This window comes from Plasmodium malariae (assembly GCF_900090045.1).
Source record: "Plasmodium malariae genome assembly, chromosome: 3".
Taxonomy (NCBI): Eukaryota; Apicomplexa; class Aconoidasida; order Haemosporida; family Plasmodiidae; genus Plasmodium; species Plasmodium malariae.
In genome coordinates, this window is record NC_041777.1 from 1,004,071 (window position 1) to 1,028,263 (window position 24,193).

The following is a 24,193-nucleotide window of genomic DNA, read 5'->3' on the forward strand; positions in this document are numbered from 1 at the left end:
TTTTTCTCGCATTGTGTTCAATATATTTTAATTTTTAAAAATGAAAGTAAAACAAACGTCGTTTTAGTTGTTATTTTTTAAAAGCTATAAAAAGAAATATGCGCACACTATTTTATTTTATTTTTACCTTTTTTTTTTTTTTTTTCCTTTTTTTAAATTACATTAACAATTTACATCAAAAACAAAAATGTTATCAAAAGGTTAAGTTAAAAAAAAAGAAAAAAAACAAACAAATAACACATATATATGAGATAATAAAAAAGCGGAAAAAATGTCTTACGATTTTTTCGTTTCAAGAACAAAGGCATACATGTAATCCGTGTTTTCGATCTGCCACATGGTGGGAAGAAAAAAAAAAAAAAAATGAATAAGTATACAGTGTACATGTGCATATAAACATAAGCAAAATGAACATAATAAATGGATAGCATAACTTTCACGCGGATGCACACATAAAACGGGCATCCATTTTTCCATATTTCTTTCTTTTCTGTTCGTTTTTGTTCTTTTTTGCTACCTCTAAATCTTTTAAGTAGTCCTCCTTAATAGGCACAATGAAGGTGGTGTAGTCCTTGTCAATAATTACGGGTATATTCTTCTTCTTGCTAAAATGGTCGCATATATGAAAAAATTTCTTCTTCTGGCTGGGAGCTGGAAAAAAAAAAAAGAAAAAAATTAAAGCAGACCTAACGAATTGCGTGCATTATGCATGAACATATGGAGCTTAATAGACACAGTGAACGTGTTTAACGCATTAAGTAGGATGCAGTCACTGCACAGTAATAAGCGATGGTCTACAAAAGAACGATGGGGCAATCAGCATGCTGCTCGTAAAAACAATTAAAAAAATAAATTACTTGGCCCCAATTGCCAGATGGAGTAGTCGGTGCAGGTACTCTTGATTTGCTTTAAATTTTTTATATCACTTTTGGTTTCAACATTTAACTTCGGGTATCTAACAAGTGGAGGTAAAAGATAAGTGAATGGATAGACGAATAGACGAATGAACAGAAATGGAACAGAGCTAACACAAGACACTGCGCAAATAATAAACATGTGCATAGTTTTTCTTGCACATAAATAAGATATTAATTAGCAAAGTAAACATGTAAAAAAAAAAAAAAAAAGGATTACATTTTGAGTTCCCTATTTCCTTCATAAAATTTTGCACTGAAGTTACACTTGTATTTCTGGTTCACGTAAAATGCGATTGTCATTTCGTTCTTTCCCTTTTCGATGTTAGAACCATCTGAGTTATGTGCATCGTCATCCTTTTGCAAACCATTTTGACTGCCATTATGATCAGCATTTGAGCCGCTGTTGATATTTACCCCCTCATTGGTGTTCCCACCATTAAACCAATTCGAACTTTCTTCCTTTTCGAGGCCTTCTTCATTGTTTTCTTTCCTGAAGGAATATACTGCTCCCCCTGCTCTACTTGTGTTTCTTTTGCTTCTCCTTTTTTTACGACTTCTTTCATTTGTATTATCTGTATCATGTCCTTTTCGCTTTGATGACTTTCTACTATCCTTTTTATCATAAGGAGTATGACTACTACTATATCTATCTTTTTTCTTATCCTTTTCCGAATTATATCTATTTGTGTAAGTCGTACTTTTCCTCCTAATGTGGTGCTTGTCCATAAGTGCACTGCTTGAATGATGTTTATTAATTTTTTTGTTCGAGTTGTACTCTTCAACATTATTAAGTCTATAATTTTTTTTTCTACTATTTTTTTTTAATAATAGCATAACTTTAGAATCAATAAATCCTGTGTTTCTTTTATTAAATTGATTTTCTAATATTTGTTGTATCTTATTATTATTATCGTAAGATAATGAGTCCATTAATTTTTTTCGAGTAAAGCTTACTTTTCTTTTACCCTCCCACTCACCTAATGTTGAAAAGTCAATATTAAGTAATGTATTGTTCGATAGCTGAATACCATACATATGATTCCTTGCCTTTATTGCATCATTCACATTTTTGTATTCCAAAAATAAACAATTCTTGTCAGCTACAAACTTCACGTTCATTATTTCACCAAAATGCATGAACATACTTTTTAAAATATTTGCTGTATTGAAAAAATAATTTTTTAAAATATTACCTACCCATAAACAGTTGTTCGGTTTGTTGGGGGCTGAGAAATTCACTTTAAAATTTTTTTCTTCCAGTGCCTTTTTTGCCTCAACGCAGTTTTTTATTGTCCTGAAGGTCAAGTGGGCACACAGCCTTTTGTGCGTGCTGAGGGGGTTCTCACCTTGAACTGTGTTCGTTTTTTCCTTGCCTTCTTTCTTCACTTCTTCTATGACCTCTTCCTTTATTTCTGCCTCCACTTTTTCTATGACTTCTTCCTTTACTGCTTCCTCCACTTCTTCAATATCTTCTTCCTTTACTGCTTCCTCCACTTCTTCAATATCTTCTTCCTTGATTGCTTCCTCCACTTCTTCTATATCTTCTTCCTTGATTGCTGCTACTTCTTCTATGCTTCTGTCTTTATTGCTGCTCACTCCTGACCTTCTGTCTTTATTGCTGCCTCCACTTCTTCTGTATCTTCTTCCTTGATTGCTGCTTTCACTTCTTCTATGCCTTCTGTCTTTATTGCTGCCTCCACTTCTTCTGTATCTTCTTCCTTGATTGCTGCTTTCACTTCTTCTATGCCTTCTTCCTTTACTGCTTCCTCCACCTCCACATTACCTTTACCCCTTTTCTTTCTCTGTCTCTGGTTACCTTTTCGTATTACCCTTTTTTTCACATTTTTAGCAGAATTCTCCTTTTCATCCTCTGCAACTTGTACTTCCTTTGAGACAATTTCCTCCTTTTTTTCTTCGTCAACATTTTCATTTGTCTCCTTCACTTCGTCCACTGTATTGTCTTTATGATCTTCTTTACATTTGTCATTTGCAACATTAGCGTTGGTAATAACATCAACATTAGAATTGGCAGTAATGCCAACGGGATCGCCAGAATTAGCATCATCACCTACATCCTCGTTAATATTCGCGTGTACCGCCGTGTGCATGATCGCATCATTAACCCTATCCAAAGACTCCCCCTGCTGCTGCTCCTTCTGAAAATCATCTCCATAAAAAAATTTGTGCTCCTCTACCTCTGCAAGAGTAAACATAGTAACCTCAAGACAAAAGGAAAAATTTTTTTCATTTGAAAAGAGACCATTAACATATTCTTTTATCTTATTTTCATCGTTTAAATCTTGTGGCATATTTGTTATAATAAGGTATCTATTATAAATTTTATAATGACTATAAGTATTAATAAAAAAGAGATGATTTTCTTCAACAGAAGCATTCGTTTCCCAGTTTAAAACGCTATTTTCTTTTCTACTTAACCACGTAGGGTTATCACACATAATATTCTCTTTTAATATATTAAATGGATTTTCTTCATTAAAAGAGGGGAAAGATCTATTGTCTTTATTGATATGATTACTACTTTCTTTATGTTGATATAGACTTACCATCATGTGGTGCTTAGTACTTTTCTCTTTCGTATTTTTCACAGGACCATCCTCAACCATGTGACTATCATTTGCAGTTTGCTTAGGATGAGCAATGTAATATTTGTTATTATAAAGAGAAAAATTATTATAATTCAAGTTTGTATCTCTTTTTCGTGGGCTTAAAAGCGGGGGGGGCATCGTCATCATCATCATCCTGTTTTTTCCCCTTATAGTTTTATTATGTGTTGTACTGTTCTCCATGTTTGTATTATTATTTCTAAGATGCGGAGGCGGCGGAATGCTTCGTTGGTACTGACCTTTATTATCATATGAAATTGGTTTCGTGTTCGTATATGAAGTAAAATTTGTATTAACATTTATTCCTTCGAAAGTATTTCCTTTATTTGATACAAGATTTTTAGAAAAATTATCAGACATATTATTATTTCTTTTACTTGATAACACTCCGACTTCTGAAGATTTAGATATAAACCTTTCACGATTCGTTGTAAGGGTATTATTATATGGAGTAAAGGAGTCTGCCTTATTCTTTCCTGTTTTTTCAGTTAACAAATTGTACGGGTTGGTAATCGGGGGTGGGGGCGGAGGATGGTAACCATAGTTGACTGTGCTAAATTTCTGCTTTTCCACGTTTGCCCCCTTATTATTACCATCTCCACTAATACTATTACTATTACTGTCATTACTATTATTATTATTATTATTAATATTATTATTAATATTATTATTATTGTTATTGATATTACTGTTACTGCTGCTATTGTTGTTGTTGTTACTGCTGCTATTGTTGTTACAACTGCTGCTAATTTCCTTATTGTTGTTGCTTGGGAGAACACTTCGTACCCTCCTCTCCCCCTGTTTTAGTACCACCTCTGGTGATGACGCATACTCATTTAGAGCATTTGCATGAAAGGTGGGGGGGGAAGAAAAAAAATTATTACCAATATGCATGTTTCCTTTAGTATGATTTTTGTATAAAGGTGCATGACTGCTACTATTTGGGGGGGGAAAGAACTGGGGAGCGTTCATATAATACTTCCTGTTCTTAAATAGTTTTACATGATTCTTTTGATACCCAATATTATTGCTACCACTATTGACCATATTGCTGCCGCTATTAACATTATTTGTGTTACTGTTGATGTTACTGCTGTTGTAACGGAACTGGTCGTAATAGTAGGGTGAACGCTCGCTGTTGTTCTTATAAGTTTCACTCTTTATTCTACTGTAATTGTAGTGATACGCCTCATGCTCTGCTCCTACATCTTCTGTTGCTTCCCCTACACCTTGAACATCTGCCTTATCGTTCTCTTCTTTGTACACTCCGTAAGTCACTTGTATCCTTCTATTCTTAATTTTCAAATTGTCCAGATACTGTTTTGCCTTTTTTGCACTATTCAATGAAAAAAATATAACATGAACACATTCATTGTCGTCCACGTTAATGCTTTTTACTTTTCCGAAAACATTTAGGAGCATATCTAACTTTTCATTTGACATTTCTGCGTAGAAATTTAGTAAAACAACTTCCTTAGAATGGTCATTATTTTCCTGAACACGTTCATAAGGAATTTCATCTTCAACCACTTCTCCTTCCTCTTCGTCTGAAGACAGGTTGTTCAGTATATCCTCTATTTTTTCATTAATTTCGTGTTCATTTAGAGATGAATCGTACATAGCAGAGCTGTTACCATCGCTATCAATGCAGTTCTGATGTGCCTCTTCCCTTCCCTCGGACCGTTCTACCTCTGTCACTTCTTCATCGATATTTGCTTCCCCTTCCTCTTTACCTTTTCTTTTTTTTTCTTTTTTTTTCTGTACCGCTAAGACCTCAAACGTAGCTCCTTCCACATTTAACACTTCTACCCCCTGTTCTACCCCCTGTTCGTTGGCCTCTCGTTGCTGTTGTTGCTGCTGTTCCTCCTCTTCCTCATAGTCGCATACAGCCTCCTCGTTACTATTGGCTTCCTCCGTATACTCATTCTTTTCCTTTTTCGAGTTCGATTTCTTAAACCACATTTTTATGATAACTGTATGTGTGCAAAAATTTAAATCAGTTACATTTAGAATAGCACTACTCAGGTGATATGTTTAACAGGATGGTGTTTCCAAAATATTTGATCTTTGATTTTCGAATTCTTTACATCTACATGCGTCTATATGTTGGTATGTGCTTTTATCAGTAGGTACCTGTATATATAATTATGTATACGCCTTGGAAGAGTAAACAAGCCTTACCCTATGATGTTCACTTATCTTATTGGGTTTTACCTTATCTTATTTGGTCCTGCCTTGGCTTATTTTACTACTACCTAACTATATGTTAGTACTACCTTACTGTATGTTAGTACTACCTTACTGTATGTTAGTACTACCTTACTGTATGTTAGTACTACCTTACTGTATGTTAGTACTACCTTACTGTATGTTAGTACTACCTAACTTTATTTTACTCTATTTTGTTTTACTTTCTTTAATTTTATTTTTTATGTAAATATATGCAAGGAATGACATATATGAGATAAACACAAGGAAAGCAATCTACCTTTTCGACATGTTCGTATCTTGCTTACAGAAAATTTATTTTTCTTAATTACTAATTCAAAACTCGAAAGACTTTATTCTGTGTTCTGACCTATAAAATAAACAAAAGATGCAAACCCCCTTTTTCATTTTTCTTCTGTACATTTCGGATTTTATCCTAAAACGGGAAAGTGGTAACGCAGAGAAGCAGAAAAGAAGTGAAGGCGTGAGGCAGTGAAATAGCCAAGCGATTGCGCAGGAGCACATATACGTACATATATATATAAACATATACGTACACAAATATATAAACATATACGTACACATATATATAAACATATACGTACACATATATATAAACATATAAGTAAACAAATATATGCATATATTTATATATATATATATATACACGTATGCTTATGTATGTTCATAATATTATATACCTGTAAGATGAACAAAAATTTAAAGCATCCACTTTTTAAACGATATAATTATATAGGTACACAAAACAGTTTATCTAAAATTTTTTTTTTTTTTTTTCTTGTTTTAATTAGTTCGTTCTTATTATGGATTAAAATAAAATTTTCGATAGCTTTTTCAAAAAGGCCATTGTACTATCGCAGTATTTAATATTAACCTCTTTTTATTTTGTTTATTTTGCTAATTCTGTTTATTTCGTTTATCTTGTTTATTTTGTTAATTCTGTTTATTTTGTTTATTTTGTTAATTTTGTTAATTTTGTTAATTTTGTATATTTTGTTTATTTTGTTTATTTTGTTTATTTTGTTCATTTTGTTCATTTTGTTTATTTTGTTCATTTTGTTTATTTTGTTCATTTTGTTTATTTTGATTATTTCTTATTTTTTTTTTTTTTTTTTTTATTTTTATCCTATTTTATCGTTTAAAATATATCCTAATTTATTACTCAAAAGAAAACAATGATTTTTGAAAAATGGAAAAAAAAAAAATAAAATAATAAAATAAAATAGTAAAATAATAAAATGGTAAAATAATAAAATAATACAATAAAATAATACAATAAAATAATACAATAAAATAATACAATAAAATAATACAATAAAATAATACAATAAAATAATACAATAAAATAATAAAATAAAATAATAAAATAATACAATAAAATAATACAATAAAATAATAAAATAATACAATAAAATAATAAAACAAAGTATAATAAAATAAAACAAAGTATAATAAAATAAAATAACAACGTAATACAATGATGATAACATTACATAATCGCATATATATCAGCTTAAAGCGTGAGACGAATAAATGTATTGCCTCCTTAGGTTGAGCTTATGATTATGATTATATACATTCACATACGTTGCTGCAGGTGGGCGGCTTATACATATTACTTGTATATATTCTTTGCAACTACGTATGTATAGATATATATGTATATGTTTATGTATGTATATGTATGTGTATATATGTATGTATATGTATGTGTATATATGTATGTATATGTATGTGTATATATGTATGTATATGTATGTGTATATATGTATGTATATGTATGTGTATATATGTATGTATATGTATGTGTATATATGTATGTATGCGTTTATATGTATGTATATGTTTATGTATTTATATGTATGTGTATATATGTATGTTCAAACATACACGCATACCGGTAAACGATATGCTCAAACGTTTTCGTGAAGAATGTATAATATTATGAAAGAAAAAAGCACAAGGACTTATTTAATTCTATAAAATATGTACATTATTATATCTTCCTTTAAATATGATGATACCAATACGCTCTTTTATTTTTCGTATTAAAAAAATAAAAAAACAGAGGTATATATTTGCCATATGTATGTTCATACATGTTTGTAACTATAATTATATGTAATGTAAGGTTATGTACTTATAAATATACACATGTACGTATATGTTTGTGTGTATGTTCATATATGCATATATAAAACAATAAGCGTGTATATTAGGCGCATATAAGTATATGTATGCATACGTGTAATAAAACAAAATGGTAATAAATTGTTGATAGCTATAATCATACATATGAATACATTTACAAATATGCAATTTATTTCTTCCCCATTTTAGTAAAATGAGAAAGAAATATAAGTAAAAAGGAATTGATTGTTTTGTTCATAAAGTTTAGGAAAAGGAACAAAAAGATAAGAGAAAAAAAAGAAAAAAAAATTACAATATAATTCACTATAATATACGATTATAATAAATATAAGTTACCCCCTCATGTTTGATATACGTCCAGAATATAACGTTTTTTCTTTTTTTTTTTTTTTTTTTTTTCATCTTTATATATATCTCATCAGTGTGTTTTAACTGCTTACTAAAAAGAATGACTAAATTTTATTTTATGATAAAAAAGAGGCACATAACATGTAAAAATGTGATGTGATATGAAAAAGTGGGTGGGAAAAAACAGAACATGCTTCATATTATATATGCATTTACGATACGTGCTAATAATTTTTAGAAGAAAAATATATTTCATTTTACAAAAAAAGAAAATACTCTATCGTAAGTAGAAAGACTATATTATTTCAAAATTTCATGAACTTTTTTCGTTTTCTTTTTATTTTTGTGTATACGGAAAAAGAGAAAAATGTACTGTAGAACAGTATTTGTATTATATTGTAGTGATATCGTGCGTGCTTTTTAGAAAGAAAAAAAAAAAAAAAAAAATTGATATATATATATATACTGATAGGTAGATTGATAAATCGACAGATAAGTAGATTGATAGGTCGACTGATATATAGACTGATTGGTACATTGACTAATAGACTAAATGATTAATAAATTGCGCTGAGGGTGTGTTCAATCCTGATTCGTATTAATAAGGTGCCCCTTGTGCTATACTAGCACATACAAAGTTAGTGATAAAAATGATATAAAAATGATAAGACAGTATGATCTTGTTTTCATGATTAATGCTTTAAGAGTAACGAGCAGGGTAGCTTTAACTCGTTAAGGAAGCTGTCAAATAATATTTGCACGTATATCTGCATATGTATATATTTATATATATGTATAATACGTACGCATTAATGTAGATATTTGTGTATGTATATATGTATGAGTATAGTATGCAACCAGGTAAATCAGCCAAGCGGTAATTTTCCCATTTGCAATAAACACAACTCAATTTAGCAAAGGGGGAAAAAAAAAAAAAAAAAGAGTAGTAATATTAAAGTAAGAGTACACTCCAGGGACATTCGGGCCTTTGAAGAAATAATTTTTAAGTGAGGAAAATTGTCGTTTTTTCAGAATTATAAACATACATGTACATATGAACTTATTTTATTTTTTTTTTTTTTTTTTCCCTGTTGTGAAAAAATAACATGTACTGTTCAGAAATATCGATGCCAATGGCAATGTCAGTATCAATGATAAAAATAAAAAAAAAAAAAAAAAAATTAATATAAGCTGAAAGTTGTATCGAACAAAATATTAAAGAGTAGACCGAAGAGTGTCGAAAAAATATACGACATTACAGAGGTACCATTTTATACACACCCATGAAAATATAACATATTCCGATGTTTTTCAAGTTATGCCAATCGTCTGAGTATCTGCTTGGAATTCAGTGCTACTCCTTAAGCGAGAAGAAAAGTAAAGGTAAAAAACAAATTAAAAAAAAAAATAAAAAGCAATATAAAAAGCAAAAAACAGAGATAAAAGCGGAATGCAAAGCTAAAAGTAGAGAAGAAATAAAAACAGAGCCCTTTCAAAGAGAAAATGTCCATAGAGAAAATTGCAGTGGTGATAACACTTGTAATTACATTGAAAATAAGTTTAGTTCAATAGCTAGGAAGTTCGAAAAGGTTAAGGAACTAGATCACCCCAATATATGTAAGTATATAAATTTAAATAGGGTAAAGAACGATTATTTTATATTTTCTGAGTATTATTCTTTGTCTTTACACGACATACTGAGTGATGAACAGGTAAATTATGTGTGCTTTAACTATTTAAAGAAGTTAGCAAGTAAAAAAAAAGGTCAGGTGGATATCAATCGTTACTATAATAGTAGCTATGGTAATTGGACTAGCACGAGAAGAGTTATCAATTTTCCTATTTTAAATAAAATTGTTTATGAAATACTTAGTGCTGTTGAATATTTACATTCAAGAAATATAAATTTTTTAAATATAACACCTAGAAACATTTTAGTTACTTCAAAAGGGAAAATAAAAGTTCACAATTACTGCATGTCGTATTTATTTAATGACCATTCATGTGAATGGAAAAATAAAAATAAATTTTTTAAAAATAAATTTGCGCTGCAAAGTTTTTCTTCCAAAAAGTATGTTGAGAATGTACTGGTGGCTTACGGCTTGAAAAATGGCCCAATAGGGCACGATGATGAGAAAATGCCTAACCAGGGCAAGGAAAAAAAGGAAATAAAAAAAAATGATAGCAATGAGGGTGATAAAAATGGCAACAATAATGAGGGAGGAAAAAAGAGCTTCTTTCTCCATGTTGACGACTATTTTAAGTATTACAGTTGTATTAACGACCTTTTGTACTTCCCTCCGTGGTTCATATTTTTAAATTTGCTAAATAATCAAAAAGTTCGTTTAGAGTACAATATATATGAACACATGGACATCTTTAGCGTCGGTATGGTCATGGTACAGATGATGAACGGCTTGTTAGATTTACCTTTTATGATAAAAAATTTTTCATATTTTTTCGTCTCAAATGAAATTAACAATCAGATTGATTGTAGAAGGAGCAAGGTGAACACAGAAGACAGAAAACAAATTGGGAAAAGAAGAATCACAAATAGAATTTCTCTATCTGATTCTTTATTGTTAAGCGAAGAAAGAGGAAGAAGTTCATGTTCAAATTACATGAACAAGGTCAGAAAAAAACATTGTAATAAAGCTCAAATGGAGAAGAATAAGGCCCATTTAAGGGAAAAAAAAAAAATAGGTAAACAGAACGAAGAAAAAAAGACTTATCCATGTGACCAGGAAACGCATCGTAAGTTCCAGATGCATGATTGTAAGTTAAAGAAGATTTATCATGTAGTTCAAGTTTTTAAAAGAATAATGGAAGATAGGAATAAAAACAAAAAAAAGGAGAAAAAGGAATCAAATTGCACCACAAATGTGTACACTGTTCATCTTTGTAAGGAGAAGCAAAATGATGAAAGCATGACTAGACAGAAATTTTACTTAAATAGTTCTTTTGAAGAAAACAACGTTATTAGCAAAATTGAAAAACTCATTGTGCTTCTGCTATACATTAAAGTTTATTACATTTATATTTTCCTGTGTCGAGGGGGTGATAATAAAAGGAAAAGTGGAGAAGCAGCAACAAGAGAAGCAACGGATGGAGCTGAGAGAGCAGTTGCAGAAGTAGAGGCAGGCGTAGAGCTAGGCGTAGGCGTTGGAGTGAATAAAAGGAAAGAGATAAGTCTTATAAATGTAAATATATGTAAAATTTTTCAAAAAATTTTCCAGGAAAATAAGAACCACAGGAGGAAGCGTTATAAGCTCATAAAGATGACGTATAATATAATGAAAAATATAATCTCTAATTTAACAAACTGCAAAATAAGTACTTGTTTCATTAAAGCAGTTGAGAACATGTACTCCGAATTTTATAGTGTGAATATATTAAAACAAAACATGAGGAATGTTTTTTCCTTCGATCAGATAAACCAGAAGACTTTTTTTCTAAACTTTGTTCATACATGTTTATCATTAAATTATGTTAGAGGTAGTGCCAGTTCATTGTTATCGCATCCTTTTTTTTATTACAACAAATATGCTTCTCCCTATGGTGATAATTTACTGAGTTGTAGTATAAGAGATAATTTCGTTGAAAGGGAAGAAGTTGTTACATGTAGAGACCGTACCTTATCCACTGCAGTAAACGAAGTAAACACATCTAGTACTTATTTAATAAAAAAAAATTGTAAGGAAAGAGAAACTATTAATGGTAAACATGTTTATGATAAAGTGAAAAACACAGAGATAATGATAATAGATGAGAAACCCCTTCAACAGTATTACTGCAACCCGTTCATGACAGATTATATTGTAAATAGTAAAGATAAAAACGAATTAAGAGGAAAATATTTTATAACTGAAAGGAATATATATTACTGGTTCAACTTACTATATAAGAGTAACTACGTTAAAGAATTAATGAATATAAATTTTTTTCATAAACCTTGCAATATATTAAAAATACCATATTTTATTTATAGAAAAAAGAAAAAATATAATCATTTTTTTTTCTTCTCCTTTTTTAAATTGAACCTTTTAAATAAATACAACAGAATATTTAATGTATATCGTAATTTAGCTATAGACAAATGGAGGGTGAAAATAAGGAAGTATGAAAAGGGGAATTTTACTACATGCAAAAATCAAATAAAAGGTTATGCAAGTGCATATGGAAAAGGAATACTGATAAACACTTATGAATTAATGAAGAAGACCCGCCTTGCCATGGAGGGATATACATATCAATTTGTTCCACATCCGAGAGGTAAACGAAATATATGGCATACTACCCCACAAAATAGGGGTAAGGTCGAACGAGAAGGAGATAGAACAAAAAAAGGGGCAAGTGGTGGGGAGGAATATAACCAAAGGAGTGGTAACAATGATGATGACTACGATTACAATTACAATTACGATAATAATTACAATTACGATTACAATTACGATTATAATTACAATTACGATTACAATTACGATTATGACTCTTATTACGATTATAAGGATGATTATTATGGTGTGGATGGAATAAAGCACAGGGTGGATGATACCTCACATGGAAGTAACGAACTATCAGTATATAATGAGGACAACACTAATAACACTTTATCAACAAGTTCTAACTTTTTTTATTTATCATTCATTGTTAATAATTCTCATATGACATTCAAAGATTATAATTTGAATACTGTCGGAGTTTACCTTACCGAGTTTTATTATGTTATAAAAGATGCATATTTATTTATATCAAATAATAAAAATATATCGCATGAGGAGGGTGAAGAGGAGGATGACTGGATTTATAAAAAAGATTTTTTTTTCATTTATCAGTATAGTCTATATATAAAATTTCAAGCAATATTAACCTATGATGGTCTAAATAAAATAAAATTGATTAAAGAAATAAAGCAAGGTTTTCCTTGTTATTTAAGAGGCGTTGTCTATTTGACTCTCCTCAATTATTGTTATCATTCGTTAGTGAAAAAGGCTATAGAAAAAAATGAGGAGATGAAAATGTTGATCTGGGCAATTTCTCAAGGAGTAAAAGTGGTGGGAGGGGGTTCCTACCCTCATAGGGGAGAGCCCCATTTAAGCGGTGATAATGTAATGAGTGATAAGATAAGGAGTGATAAGGAAATGAGTGATAAGATAAGGAGTGATAAGGTAATGAATGATAAGATAAGCGGTGATAAGATAAGGAGTGATAAGGTAACGAGTGATATGTTAACAGATGACGTTTCGACAGAGGACAGTTTTGATGAAAACGTTGTTAGGCAGGCGGAATGCCTACGGAAAAATATTTCACTAATGGACAAGGAAAGATCTTGTATGGATAAATTTTTAAAAAACAAATGTAAAGGTACGAACGACTTAGTTGGAAGCAAAACATTTGGGAAGAGGATGTACACGTTATTATTATTGTTAAATGTAAAATTAGGAGTAAAAAATAAAAAAAAAAAATATTTGAAATATTTATTATTACCGATAACTCTACTTTATTATGATAATTTATATTTAAGTTACAAATGTATCAAAAAAATTGTGCAAAATTATTTGTTAAATCTGTACAAAAATAATCATTTTTTTGATGAATTTTTTTATATTTTTAATAGCCTTTTAAATTACTATATTCCAGATCTTTCAATTTTCTTTTTTAAAAATAATATAAATATAATTATTATGATAAAAAGTTGGGTATGTTCGTTATTTTCCAATTTCTTCGATTTACATAACATGTATTTGTTACTGGATAAAATTCTCATTCAACCACCATCTTACTTATTTTTTGTATGTTTGTCCATTCTGATGAATCTCAAAAAATATATTATTATGAACACGTGTAGAGATAACTTTTACAAACAAATAATCTCCTTATCAAGTTTAGTTAACATGAACTTTATTTTAAAGAATTCCTCAAGTCTTTTTAACAACTGCCCCGTGATGTTCACCACGTTTCCTGGTATTAATGAATGCAAAGAGCGAACCACGGACATAGTAGAAGATAACAGAAAATACAGTCATATTAACTATTTAATCTATTTAATCAGGAACGAAGAATGGACCGAATATTACGTGCATAAGGATACGTTTAAGGTGTATAAAAAGAAAAAGGGGGGGAAAAGAAAACAAAAAAAAAAAAAAAATTGCTCACATATATGCTTCGAAAAAGAGGTCACATCAGCGAACAAAGAAGACCAAAAGGATAAAAAGGAGCAAAATGGTTTAAATAAACAAAAGGGTCGTTTGTTTCCAAGTAACACACAGCTATGTAATGAAAATAGTAAGGCAATGGCGGGAAATTATGACTTTGCAGGGGTAGAAGATCACTTTACCAGTAATAACGCAGCATATGCCGCAAATGGTGCAGATTTAGTTCGAGCAAATTTTACTACAAAAGTAGCACATGTTAATTTTAAAAAAATAGTTGACAATACTCGCAAAATTGACAGATCTGCCAAAATTGACAAAGTTAAAAAATTAAAAATTTTAAAACAAAAACAAGATCATAGACATACAGAGAATAAAGAATGTTTTAAAAATGAGAATTCATCTCTGATATGCAATGAAAATGGAGTAAAAACAAAACATACCAAGAATGATAAAACAAAACCAATAAAATTAAAGCATTATTATTATTATGAATACTTTTTACACTTTTACAATATAAACAAAAAAAAAAGAAACGTATATGAATTTATTTCGCATGAAAATAAGAATTTTCAAAATTGCAAACTAATAAGGAACACGAAAAAGCAAAAAAATAATAGCACAAGTAATAATAATGTGTACTATAAGATAACAAATAATAAAAAAAAAAAATTTAAAAATATTGAAGTTACTAAATTAAATAGTTTTCCTATGTTTCCATTCTTTTATACAACAAATTTGTCAAATGAATTTGCCCTTGATCAGTTTATAATTGTTGATATGCGTTCTCCTCAAAATTTTAAAAAGAAGCGATTGAAATATTCTGTACACGTTAATACTTTTTTGATTAACGTGAAAAAGGGAATTTACAGTAATTACATGGATGAAAAATTTGAAATGAATTTTAATTTAAAGACAATAATTCTCATATTTAACAACTCGATTTTTGATTTTGACTCCATCTATAATTTTTTTAATTTAAAAATTAAACGTATAACTATTTTATGGGGTGGTTTTCAATATGCGTTGAGCAAACTGCCATCAAATTATTTCGAATAAGAAATTAAAAAATATAAATATCATTCGGGGTGGGCCAGGGGGGATTTAACGAGTAAGGGTAGATTTTGCCCCGCACGCGGAAGAATAGTTGTACAAAATATAAAAAAGTAAAACAATAAAATAAAATAATAACAAAATAATAATTATAAAATAATTACAAAATAGTAACAAAATAATAATAACAAAACAATGACAATAATAAAATTAAAATAATACGATTACCAAAATTGATTTAAATTCATTACTCTCTTCACTTTTCCCATCTTATATCCATCCCCTCAAGGGGATTTCTACCGGCTTCTTGTTGTTTTTTTTTTTTTTTTTTATTTTTACTTTGTATTTTTACGTCGCATTTTTATTTCAGACTTTTCATGTCTCATTCTCATTTTTGATTTTCCCAATTTGCTATTATTATTCCATACGTACACCAAAGTACACATAATTTTTAGTACAACAGCCTTTGCAAAATTGTTTGAGATTTTTATATAATTCAGTTGTTTATTTTCTTAGACTTGTAAAAACCGGAAACACCAGGCGTTATTAAAAAAAAAAAAATAAAAAAGTATGTGTATCATATTAAAATTTTCTTGCGTAGTCATAATTTTATTCCTGTTCAGGCAATTTTCTCTAACTTTTTGTTATCTTATAAAACTTTTGAAGGCGCCATCGTACATACGTATATATAAATATATATACATATATACATACATATATACATATATACATACATATGTACATATATACATACATATGTACATATATACATACATATGTACATATATACATATGTTGTATGTCCGTTCATGTACAAAAGTACACATTTTTGCCTTTAAAACTGGAGCGGCCTATTGTGCATATAACATAAGTGGGGTCTCTCTGCATGTGCTTTTCTTGGTCTTCACAAAATAGGAGAAAAAAAAAAAATACATGCATACAGGTGAGCGGTATGAGATCAAGAATTCGTTAGCTGCGTGTAACACGTACTTATATACATATATATATGTACTTACGCATATAAGTGCTTACGCATATGCATTCGTTTTCCGCCTGGTAATTGCTATTTATTTTCTTAAAAAAAATATATTTCAATACGGAAAGAGTCAACATGGGAAAAACGGGTATATTCAATATAGCATAAAAAAAGTTCAAACTTAAATTGAAGAAATAAATGTGGTCTGCTCACAATATACTGATGCATAACCAAATATACCAAACATAATTTTCTATATAATAATCTCTTTATCTGCTTTTTGTTTGAATCTTGTGCAGTAATATGTTACGTATCACTTATTTTTATTCTTTCCTTTTAAATTATTTTGCACTTAAAATTTTGAAGAATCGCTTTTCCTTTGCCTTACCATTCTGATTTCATACTTCGTACACCTTGTACATATGCATATAAAAAAATATATGAAAATAAATACGCCTATATAAAACAATGCACTCGTTATATTCTTTTAAACACTCTGTAATTATATTTCTCTTTTTTTTCTTTTTTTTTTTCCAATTTTTATTTTTAAATTGGCACAAAATTAGGGGGGGGGTAAATGGAAAATTATGAATTGTTTATTTTTTTAACAAATTTTGTTTAACAGCTTTGAGAAGATTAACAAAAACTTCAGCTTTATCCTTTAACGCATATATAATTCTGCTAATGGTATTATTATTATTATTAAACTTTATAAAAATGAAGTATAATAAGATAATATATATACATACAAAAGGAACAAATGAGAAAAAAAAGAAACATATTCCGCACAGATACGTAAAGATACAACTAATGATACTCATAATGATACAAAATTTTTAATAATTGCTCTTGATCAAGACAAATTTGTACAAATTCATCGCACATATTACCAGTGAACTCCCTTTCAACCAAAAATTATTCTTGTTACACAATGGGTTAATTAAAGCATACGAGGGTACACATACACTGGACCATGAATATATTAATATGTACATACATATATACATATACACATATGTACATATATATAACTTTTTAAAAGCTGTACTTTTTTCTCTTTTTTTTTTTTTTTTTTTTAAATTTCAATTTCAATTTATGGCTTAATAAACTGGTAACTGAAGTTTATACTTGCCCTTTTTAACAACATCATTTTTACTTTTCTCTCCTTTGTGTTTATTTTTTCCACGTTCTTAATGCGCATATTCCAAAAATAATTACTTGTTCATGTTTTTTTTAATTAATTTTTCCTTCAATTTGGACATTTTCTTTTCCCAGTTATCACTATCATTTGTTTTATTTTTGTTGGAATAATATTTTCTTGAATGCATATCACTAGAGTTGTAAACATATCTATCCTTATCTCCAAGCTCATAATGTGCATCTTCATCATTTATTATAATTTTCTTTGCTGCATGATTACTACTATTATTACTATCGTTTTCATTTATATGTAACCTCTTCCTATTTATATTTGATTCAATTCCATTATACTTTTTTTTTAAATTCTCATGACCTAAATTGTTGTTTTTAGAATTTTTTTTTTCTGTATTTTTAGAAATATTCTTATCACTTTCAATCTGCCTTTCTCTCTCTCTTTCTCTATTTCTATCCCTTTCTGTTTCTCTATTTCTATCCCTTCCTGTCTCTCTATTTCTATCCCTTTCGGTCTCTCTATTTCTATCTCTTTCTGTCTCTCTATTTCTATCCCTTTCTACCTCTCTATTTCTGTCCCTCTCCATTTCTCTATCCTTTTGAATCATTCTATCTCGTTCTCTCTCCCGTTCTTTCTCCCTTTCTCGAACCCATTCTCTTTCCTTGTCTCTTTCTCTGTCTCTATCTCTGTCCCTTTCTCTGTCTCTGTCTCTCTCCCTTTCCCGTTCTCTCTCTTTAACCCTTTCTATTTCTTTCTCCCTTTCTTTATTTCTATCTCTTTCTTTCTCCCTCTCTTTAACCCTCTCTCTGTCCTTCTCCTTTTCCCTTTCCTTATCTCTTACTCTGTTTCTCCGTTTGTTCTTCTCATTTTCATTTTCTCTTTCCATTTCACTTGGTTTATTTCTCCTTTCATGTTTTTCTACTTCACCTTTTTCCTTTTCTTTCTCTCTAGTCTTATCCCTTTCTTTATCAATATGAACAGAGTCATTATTCTGTGTATTCTTTCGTACACTATTATGCGAATTATCTCTTTTTTTTTTTTCATTCAAATTTTGTGCCAGCCGAGACTTACTGTTATTGTTTAAGTTAACAGCTATACAATTAGACTCATCTTTATCTACAGAAATTTTTTTATCCTTTTCTTTTATACCTTCTTCTTTGTTATAACTATTTGAATACTTTTTCCTACTTGATCCTTCGTCTTTTACATTTTTACTATCTATATTTTCCACATGTTTTTTATTATGACTATTTTTTTTTGCACTTTCCTTTGAGGTAGAATGGCAATTTTTATCTCTATCATTCCTTCCATGTGAATTCTCATTATGATGTCTATGCTCTTCTGCATACTTCTTTACTGGATGCGCATCTTTTTTAATATCACCATCGGTACCTAGGAAGAAAAAATTAGTGTATTTCGCTATGTCCAATACAAGCTAAAGGTCACTTTCGTTTACACACAAGTGAACATGTACACCACTTTACGAACACGTATAAACACTACACAGAACTGAGGATAACGTAAAAGATTTCTGGTATATAAATAATTTTATGGTGTATTTTGATGTATTTGCTTCTGTTTCCTTTTCACAGATTTTTTTTTTTTTTTTTAACGCATTTCATTTTTTGTTCTATTACCTTTTTCACAATCTAACTTTATTTCATTATTCGACAATTTTGCATTTACAGAATTACTGCGAGGATTTGAATTATTTTTTTGTTTTTCCCCTTCTCCTTCCTTTTCTGCCTTTTCCTGTACTCCTTTCTCTACTTCTTCCTGTACTCTTTTCTGTATTACTTCCTGTACTCCTTTCTCTACTCCTTTCTCTACTCCTTTCTCTACGCCTTTCCCTGCGCCTTTCTCTACGCCTTTCTCTGCGCCTTTCCGCGCCTTTCCCTGCGCCTTTCTCTGCGCCTTTCTCTCGCCTTTCTCTACGCCTTTCTCTACGCCTTTCTCTACGCCTTTCTCTACGCCTTTCTCTACGCCTTTCTCTACGCCTTTCTCTACGCCTTTCTCTACGCCTTTCTCTACGCCTTTCTCTACGCCTTTCTCTACGCCTTTCTCTACGCCTTTCTCTACGCCTTTCTCTACGCCTTTCTCTACGCCTTTCTCTACGCCTTTCTCTACGCCTTTCTCTACGCCTTTCTCTACGCCTTTCTCTACGCCTTTCTCTACGCCTTTCTCTACGCCTTTCTCTTCTTTTTCCACTTTCCCTTTCTCATAAGCGATATTATATAAACCACTTGTGGTATCATTTCGAACGTTAGGTGCATTATTTTTCTTTAGTTTGCAATCCGTGTTGTTATTTTCCTTTACGACCTTTTCGGCTTTACCACTTTTATTATCATTTGCATGCGCACCATCATCGTGTGTGCTCCACTTTTTCATATCCTCATTATTATTTTTATTAATATTTTTACACATGGTTTGATTATTACCTTTATCTAAATTATCCTTGCTATTATTTGGGTAATTTCTTTTAAGCTGTTGATTTTTATCTTTGATATTTTCCTGATCTGTACAATCCTTAATCATTTTATTTGAACTACAAGCATTTAATTTCGTGTCATTTTTTCCATCATTTTTTATCAAATTGTTTATGTCTCCCTGCTGTTTTGTTGTAACGTTTTTTGGTTTTTCCTCCTTCACATCTACATTCTCATTACTGATAGTTACTACCCCTTCGGCAGTTTCAAATTTTTCTTTATCTTTACTGCTATCTTTTTCGTTCTTATTGTTATTCACTACTATGTTTTGACCCTCCTCAGTTTCATTCTGTTTATCCAGACCTGTGACGCTTTCCACAATATGGCTAGCTTCACAACATTCACTATTAGCATTTTTATCATTTTGATCACTTTGAACATTTTTATCATTTTTATCATTTTTATCACTTTGAACATTTTTATCGTTTTTATCGTTTTTATCGTTTTTATCGTTCTCATCGTTTTTACTGTTTTCATCGTTTATATTGTTTTTACCGTTTATATTGTTTTTACCGTTTATATTGTTTTTATCGTTTTCATCCTTCTCATCCTTTTTGCCACTCTCACCGTTCCCATCCTTTTTACCGCTCTCATCGTTCTCGCCGTTTTGAATATCTTCTTTTTCTTTTTCTTTTTCTTTCTTTTTTTTTTTTTTATAATTATCATTATAATCTAATTTTAAATATTTCCTTATTCTTAGCTCCATATCTGAGTCGAAATTTGACTCGTCCGAAGAATAATTAATTTTTTTTCCTAGACTAGATCGCGATTTGAAGGAAGAAGAGCATGATGACTGATAGTTATTCTGATCAACTTGAACACTACTTTCATTATTTTCTGCAGATTTTTCTTGTTCACATTTTTTTAATTTCTTTGCATATCTTTTTTGAACTTTAATTGTCCATTCTCGTAAATTTACAAAACAATTATTGTCTTTCTTCTTTTTTCTTTTCTTTTTATTCTTATCAACTTTTTCATCGTATAATAAAATATTTTCATTGTTTATAAAATCTTTTTTCATAATATCGCCTTTTAACTCACCTAGACCCATCGTTGCGCTGCAGCTGTTCGTCATTTAGTTAGGCCACTAGCAAAGCAGAGCTTAAATAAGGCAAATAGGTGGACATGAAGCTGGTATACATATATACATATATATATATATGATCTAAACACACGCACGTATGTATGTATGTATGTATGTATATATGTATGTATGTATGTATGTATGTATATATATATATACATACACGTATACGCTTCCTAATATGTGTCTATTCGCATCAATGCCTACGTAAAAGAGCATAACATTTACATATGTATACGTACATATATGTATACGTATATATATGTATACGTATATATATGTGTACGTATATATATGTGTACGTATATATATGTGTATGTATATATATGTGTACGTATATATATGTGTATGTATATGTATGTATGTACATATATGTGTGTGTATATATGCATGTGCGTGCCCATACATGAGAATAACGCTAACACGTTTGCACCTCTGTTTAGGTGCAAAAAAGGGACATCACAAATACATATAAAAATTAGTTATAAAATTAACAAGAAGATAAATAATTATATTGTTATAATATGTCTACAGCAACTAGTGTAAAAGTCTTTTGTTTTTAAATAAAATCGCCGAAGTTATCTTTAAAACAAATTATATATTTAATGTAAGTATATGATACATGTACCGAATGTACATATATATATATATATATATATATATATATACATCTCAATGTCACCTAAGTAGTTGCAAAATGAACTGTTCAAAAATTGAATTATAATAAAGGACAATTTATAAGGGTTTACTAGGCATAGAGCAAATAGGCAGCGTGTATTCCTGAAACTTTTTAATATGACATGTTCATAATATATCATTAACAATATCCTTTCTTTATTTTTCATCTATTAAGGAATATATATAATGAATACGAAACTGTCTAATATACACAAAGTATTATTAACATGGAAAAAAATAAAATAAAATTTTCTTCTAAAACTATATACATATACGTATGCACATATATACATATGTATATATATGTACATATATATACTCATTTGTTCCCTTCTTACATGTTATTTATTTTTCTATAACTCCATTACGTTGTCCTTTACGCTTTTCTTTTTAATGAAAATTAATATTTTAAGAGAACGAACAAATATGGAAAAAAAAAAAAAAAAAAAAAAATTAAATATTACATATTAAACGTTATACAGCTGTTCTATTTTCCTACTTATTTTATGCATCTTATTTTCTTTAGTTCATCCTTCATATATATCTATAATTAAAACGTTTTATACTAATACATCTTTATTATAATTCTAGCTATAGAGGCGTAAAGTTTAATGTATTATTATAGAAATATTATGTTTCCTTCCGCAAAAAGTTTTTCATTTAACATGGACATGAATGCATAAATGCGTTAAGGAAGGAATGAACGAAAGGACGAAAGAAAAGAAAAGGAAAAAAGAAGGTAAAAAAAAAAAAAAAAAGAAGAACAAAAAGAACAAATGGAGCAAAAAGATCGAACTACATGATTATTTATATACACAAATATATAAATAATTTAATAATACAATCAAAATATACGTAATAACAATAATAAATAAGATATATTAAAAAAGGGTAAAACACATAGTAACTGTATATAATTGTATTAACATAACGTTTCTATCCTTATTAATACGGCACAAATTTTATGTGTTCTCACATTTGAACTATTTCTCTAAAACATTAAAAAGAACAAAAAGAGGCTTTGAGCAAATATGTATGTATACGTTTTGGTGTTAACGCGTGTAAACATATACGCCTTATACATACATACGTATACATATATATATATATATATACATGCGTACATATCTGTATTATGTACTTATGTATATGTGTGCTGTTGGATGAATATGCTCACTTTAAAGGGTTGTTATTATATATACATATATATATACGCTTATACATATGAATATATTAAAAAATTAGGGGATATAATGTTAAAGATTGCATTTTTAATTCTTAAGTAAAGAATAAAAGAATATTCATTGACAATAAACAATAGCAGAAAAACATAAAAAAAAAAAAAAAAAAAAAAAAGGGGGGTGAAAAATTATGTTTTGTATTATGTACGTTTTTTTTATTTCTTATAATATTTAACTTCTTACATGATTGTTAATATATAAAAAAAAATAAGCACAAATATCTCCAAACATAATAAACATGGAAATATGTTAAAGTATTTGAATTATATTAAAACATTCTGGTTAGAAAACTATTTCGATATAATGCTATACTTAAAAGTAAAACGTGTACAAAAGTGAAGCACGCTGATTAAGTTAATGCGTAATGAGATATACAATACAAACATACGTATGTATGTATGTATGTATGCATGTATGTATGTATGTATGTATATATATATATATATATATATATATATGAATGTACTTATACATACGTAAATGCTCGAATATTAGCATAAAATACACTAATATTTTCTTTCCTTTGTTACTTTATTTCTTTATAATTTAAGCGATCAAAGCAAGCTGTTTCTGATTTTTCTTTTAATTTGTTTATGCTGATGCTATATGTAATATATATGTGCTCTCTTCTTCCCATAACATTTCTCAATACGTAGAATGTAATTTTTTAATTTTTATTTCATTTTTTATTTATATTTTTGCATTTGCTATTTTACAATCTTTTTTCGCTGGAAAAATGACTAAACGGAAAACTTAAAAAAATTGTAATAAAATTTTAAATTCATTAAAAAATAATAATTTTTAAAAATACAAAATTGCAACTGAAGTTTTACATTCGCATATATATATTATATATATATATAAACACAAAAATATTTATACATATACATTTGATGGATATGTAAAATAAGAGTATGCATGAAATTAACAAAAAAAAAAAAAAAAAAAAAAAAAAAAAAAAAAACATAATTTATGAACATGTAAGAAAATAAAAGTGGAAAAAATGAATTGTCATAAATTATTTTAATGTAAATTATGCATATATGTACAAATGGCACAATATTATTAAATTAATTAAATATGTACATGCACATAAATAAT

At 29.1% G+C, this 24,193-nt stretch overlaps 3 protein-coding genes across 3 annotated transcripts; 1 reads left to right on the forward strand and 2 right to left on the reverse strand.

The window, feature by feature from the left end:
• Positions 1-276: 276 nt before the first annotated feature.
• On the reverse strand, positions 277-5,503 carry PmUG01_03030300 (conserved Plasmodium protein, unknown function; the record flags this gene model as incomplete). Its single annotated transcript, XM_029003044.1, has 5 exons — positions 277-330; positions 518-651; positions 858-955; positions 1,135-2,671; positions 2,734-5,503. The coding sequence occupies 5 exons, from the start codon at positions 5,501-5,503 to the stop codon at positions 277-279; spliced, it is 4,593 nt and encodes a 1,530-aa protein (XP_028859517.1).
• A 4,070-nt stretch (positions 5,504-9,573) lies between these two features.
• Positions 9,574-15,480, forward strand: PmUG01_03030400 (Rab GTPase activator and protein kinase, putative; the record flags this gene model as incomplete). The annotated part of the gene is made up of 1 exon (XM_029003046.1): positions 9,574-15,480. One exon carries the CDS (start codon positions 9,574-9,576, stop codon positions 15,478-15,480), a length of 5,907 nt encoding a protein of 1,968 aa, XP_028859518.1.
• Positions 15,481-17,664: 2,184 nt separating this feature from the next.
• Positions 17,665-21,140, reverse strand: PmUG01_03030500 (conserved Plasmodium protein, unknown function; the record flags this gene model as incomplete). The annotated part of the gene is made up of 2 exons (XM_029003047.1): positions 17,665-18,995; positions 19,241-21,140. 2 exons carry the CDS (start codon positions 21,138-21,140, stop codon positions 17,665-17,667), a joined length of 3,231 nt encoding a protein of 1,076 aa, XP_028859519.1.
• Between the last annotated feature and the right edge of the window lie 3,053 nt (positions 21,141-24,193).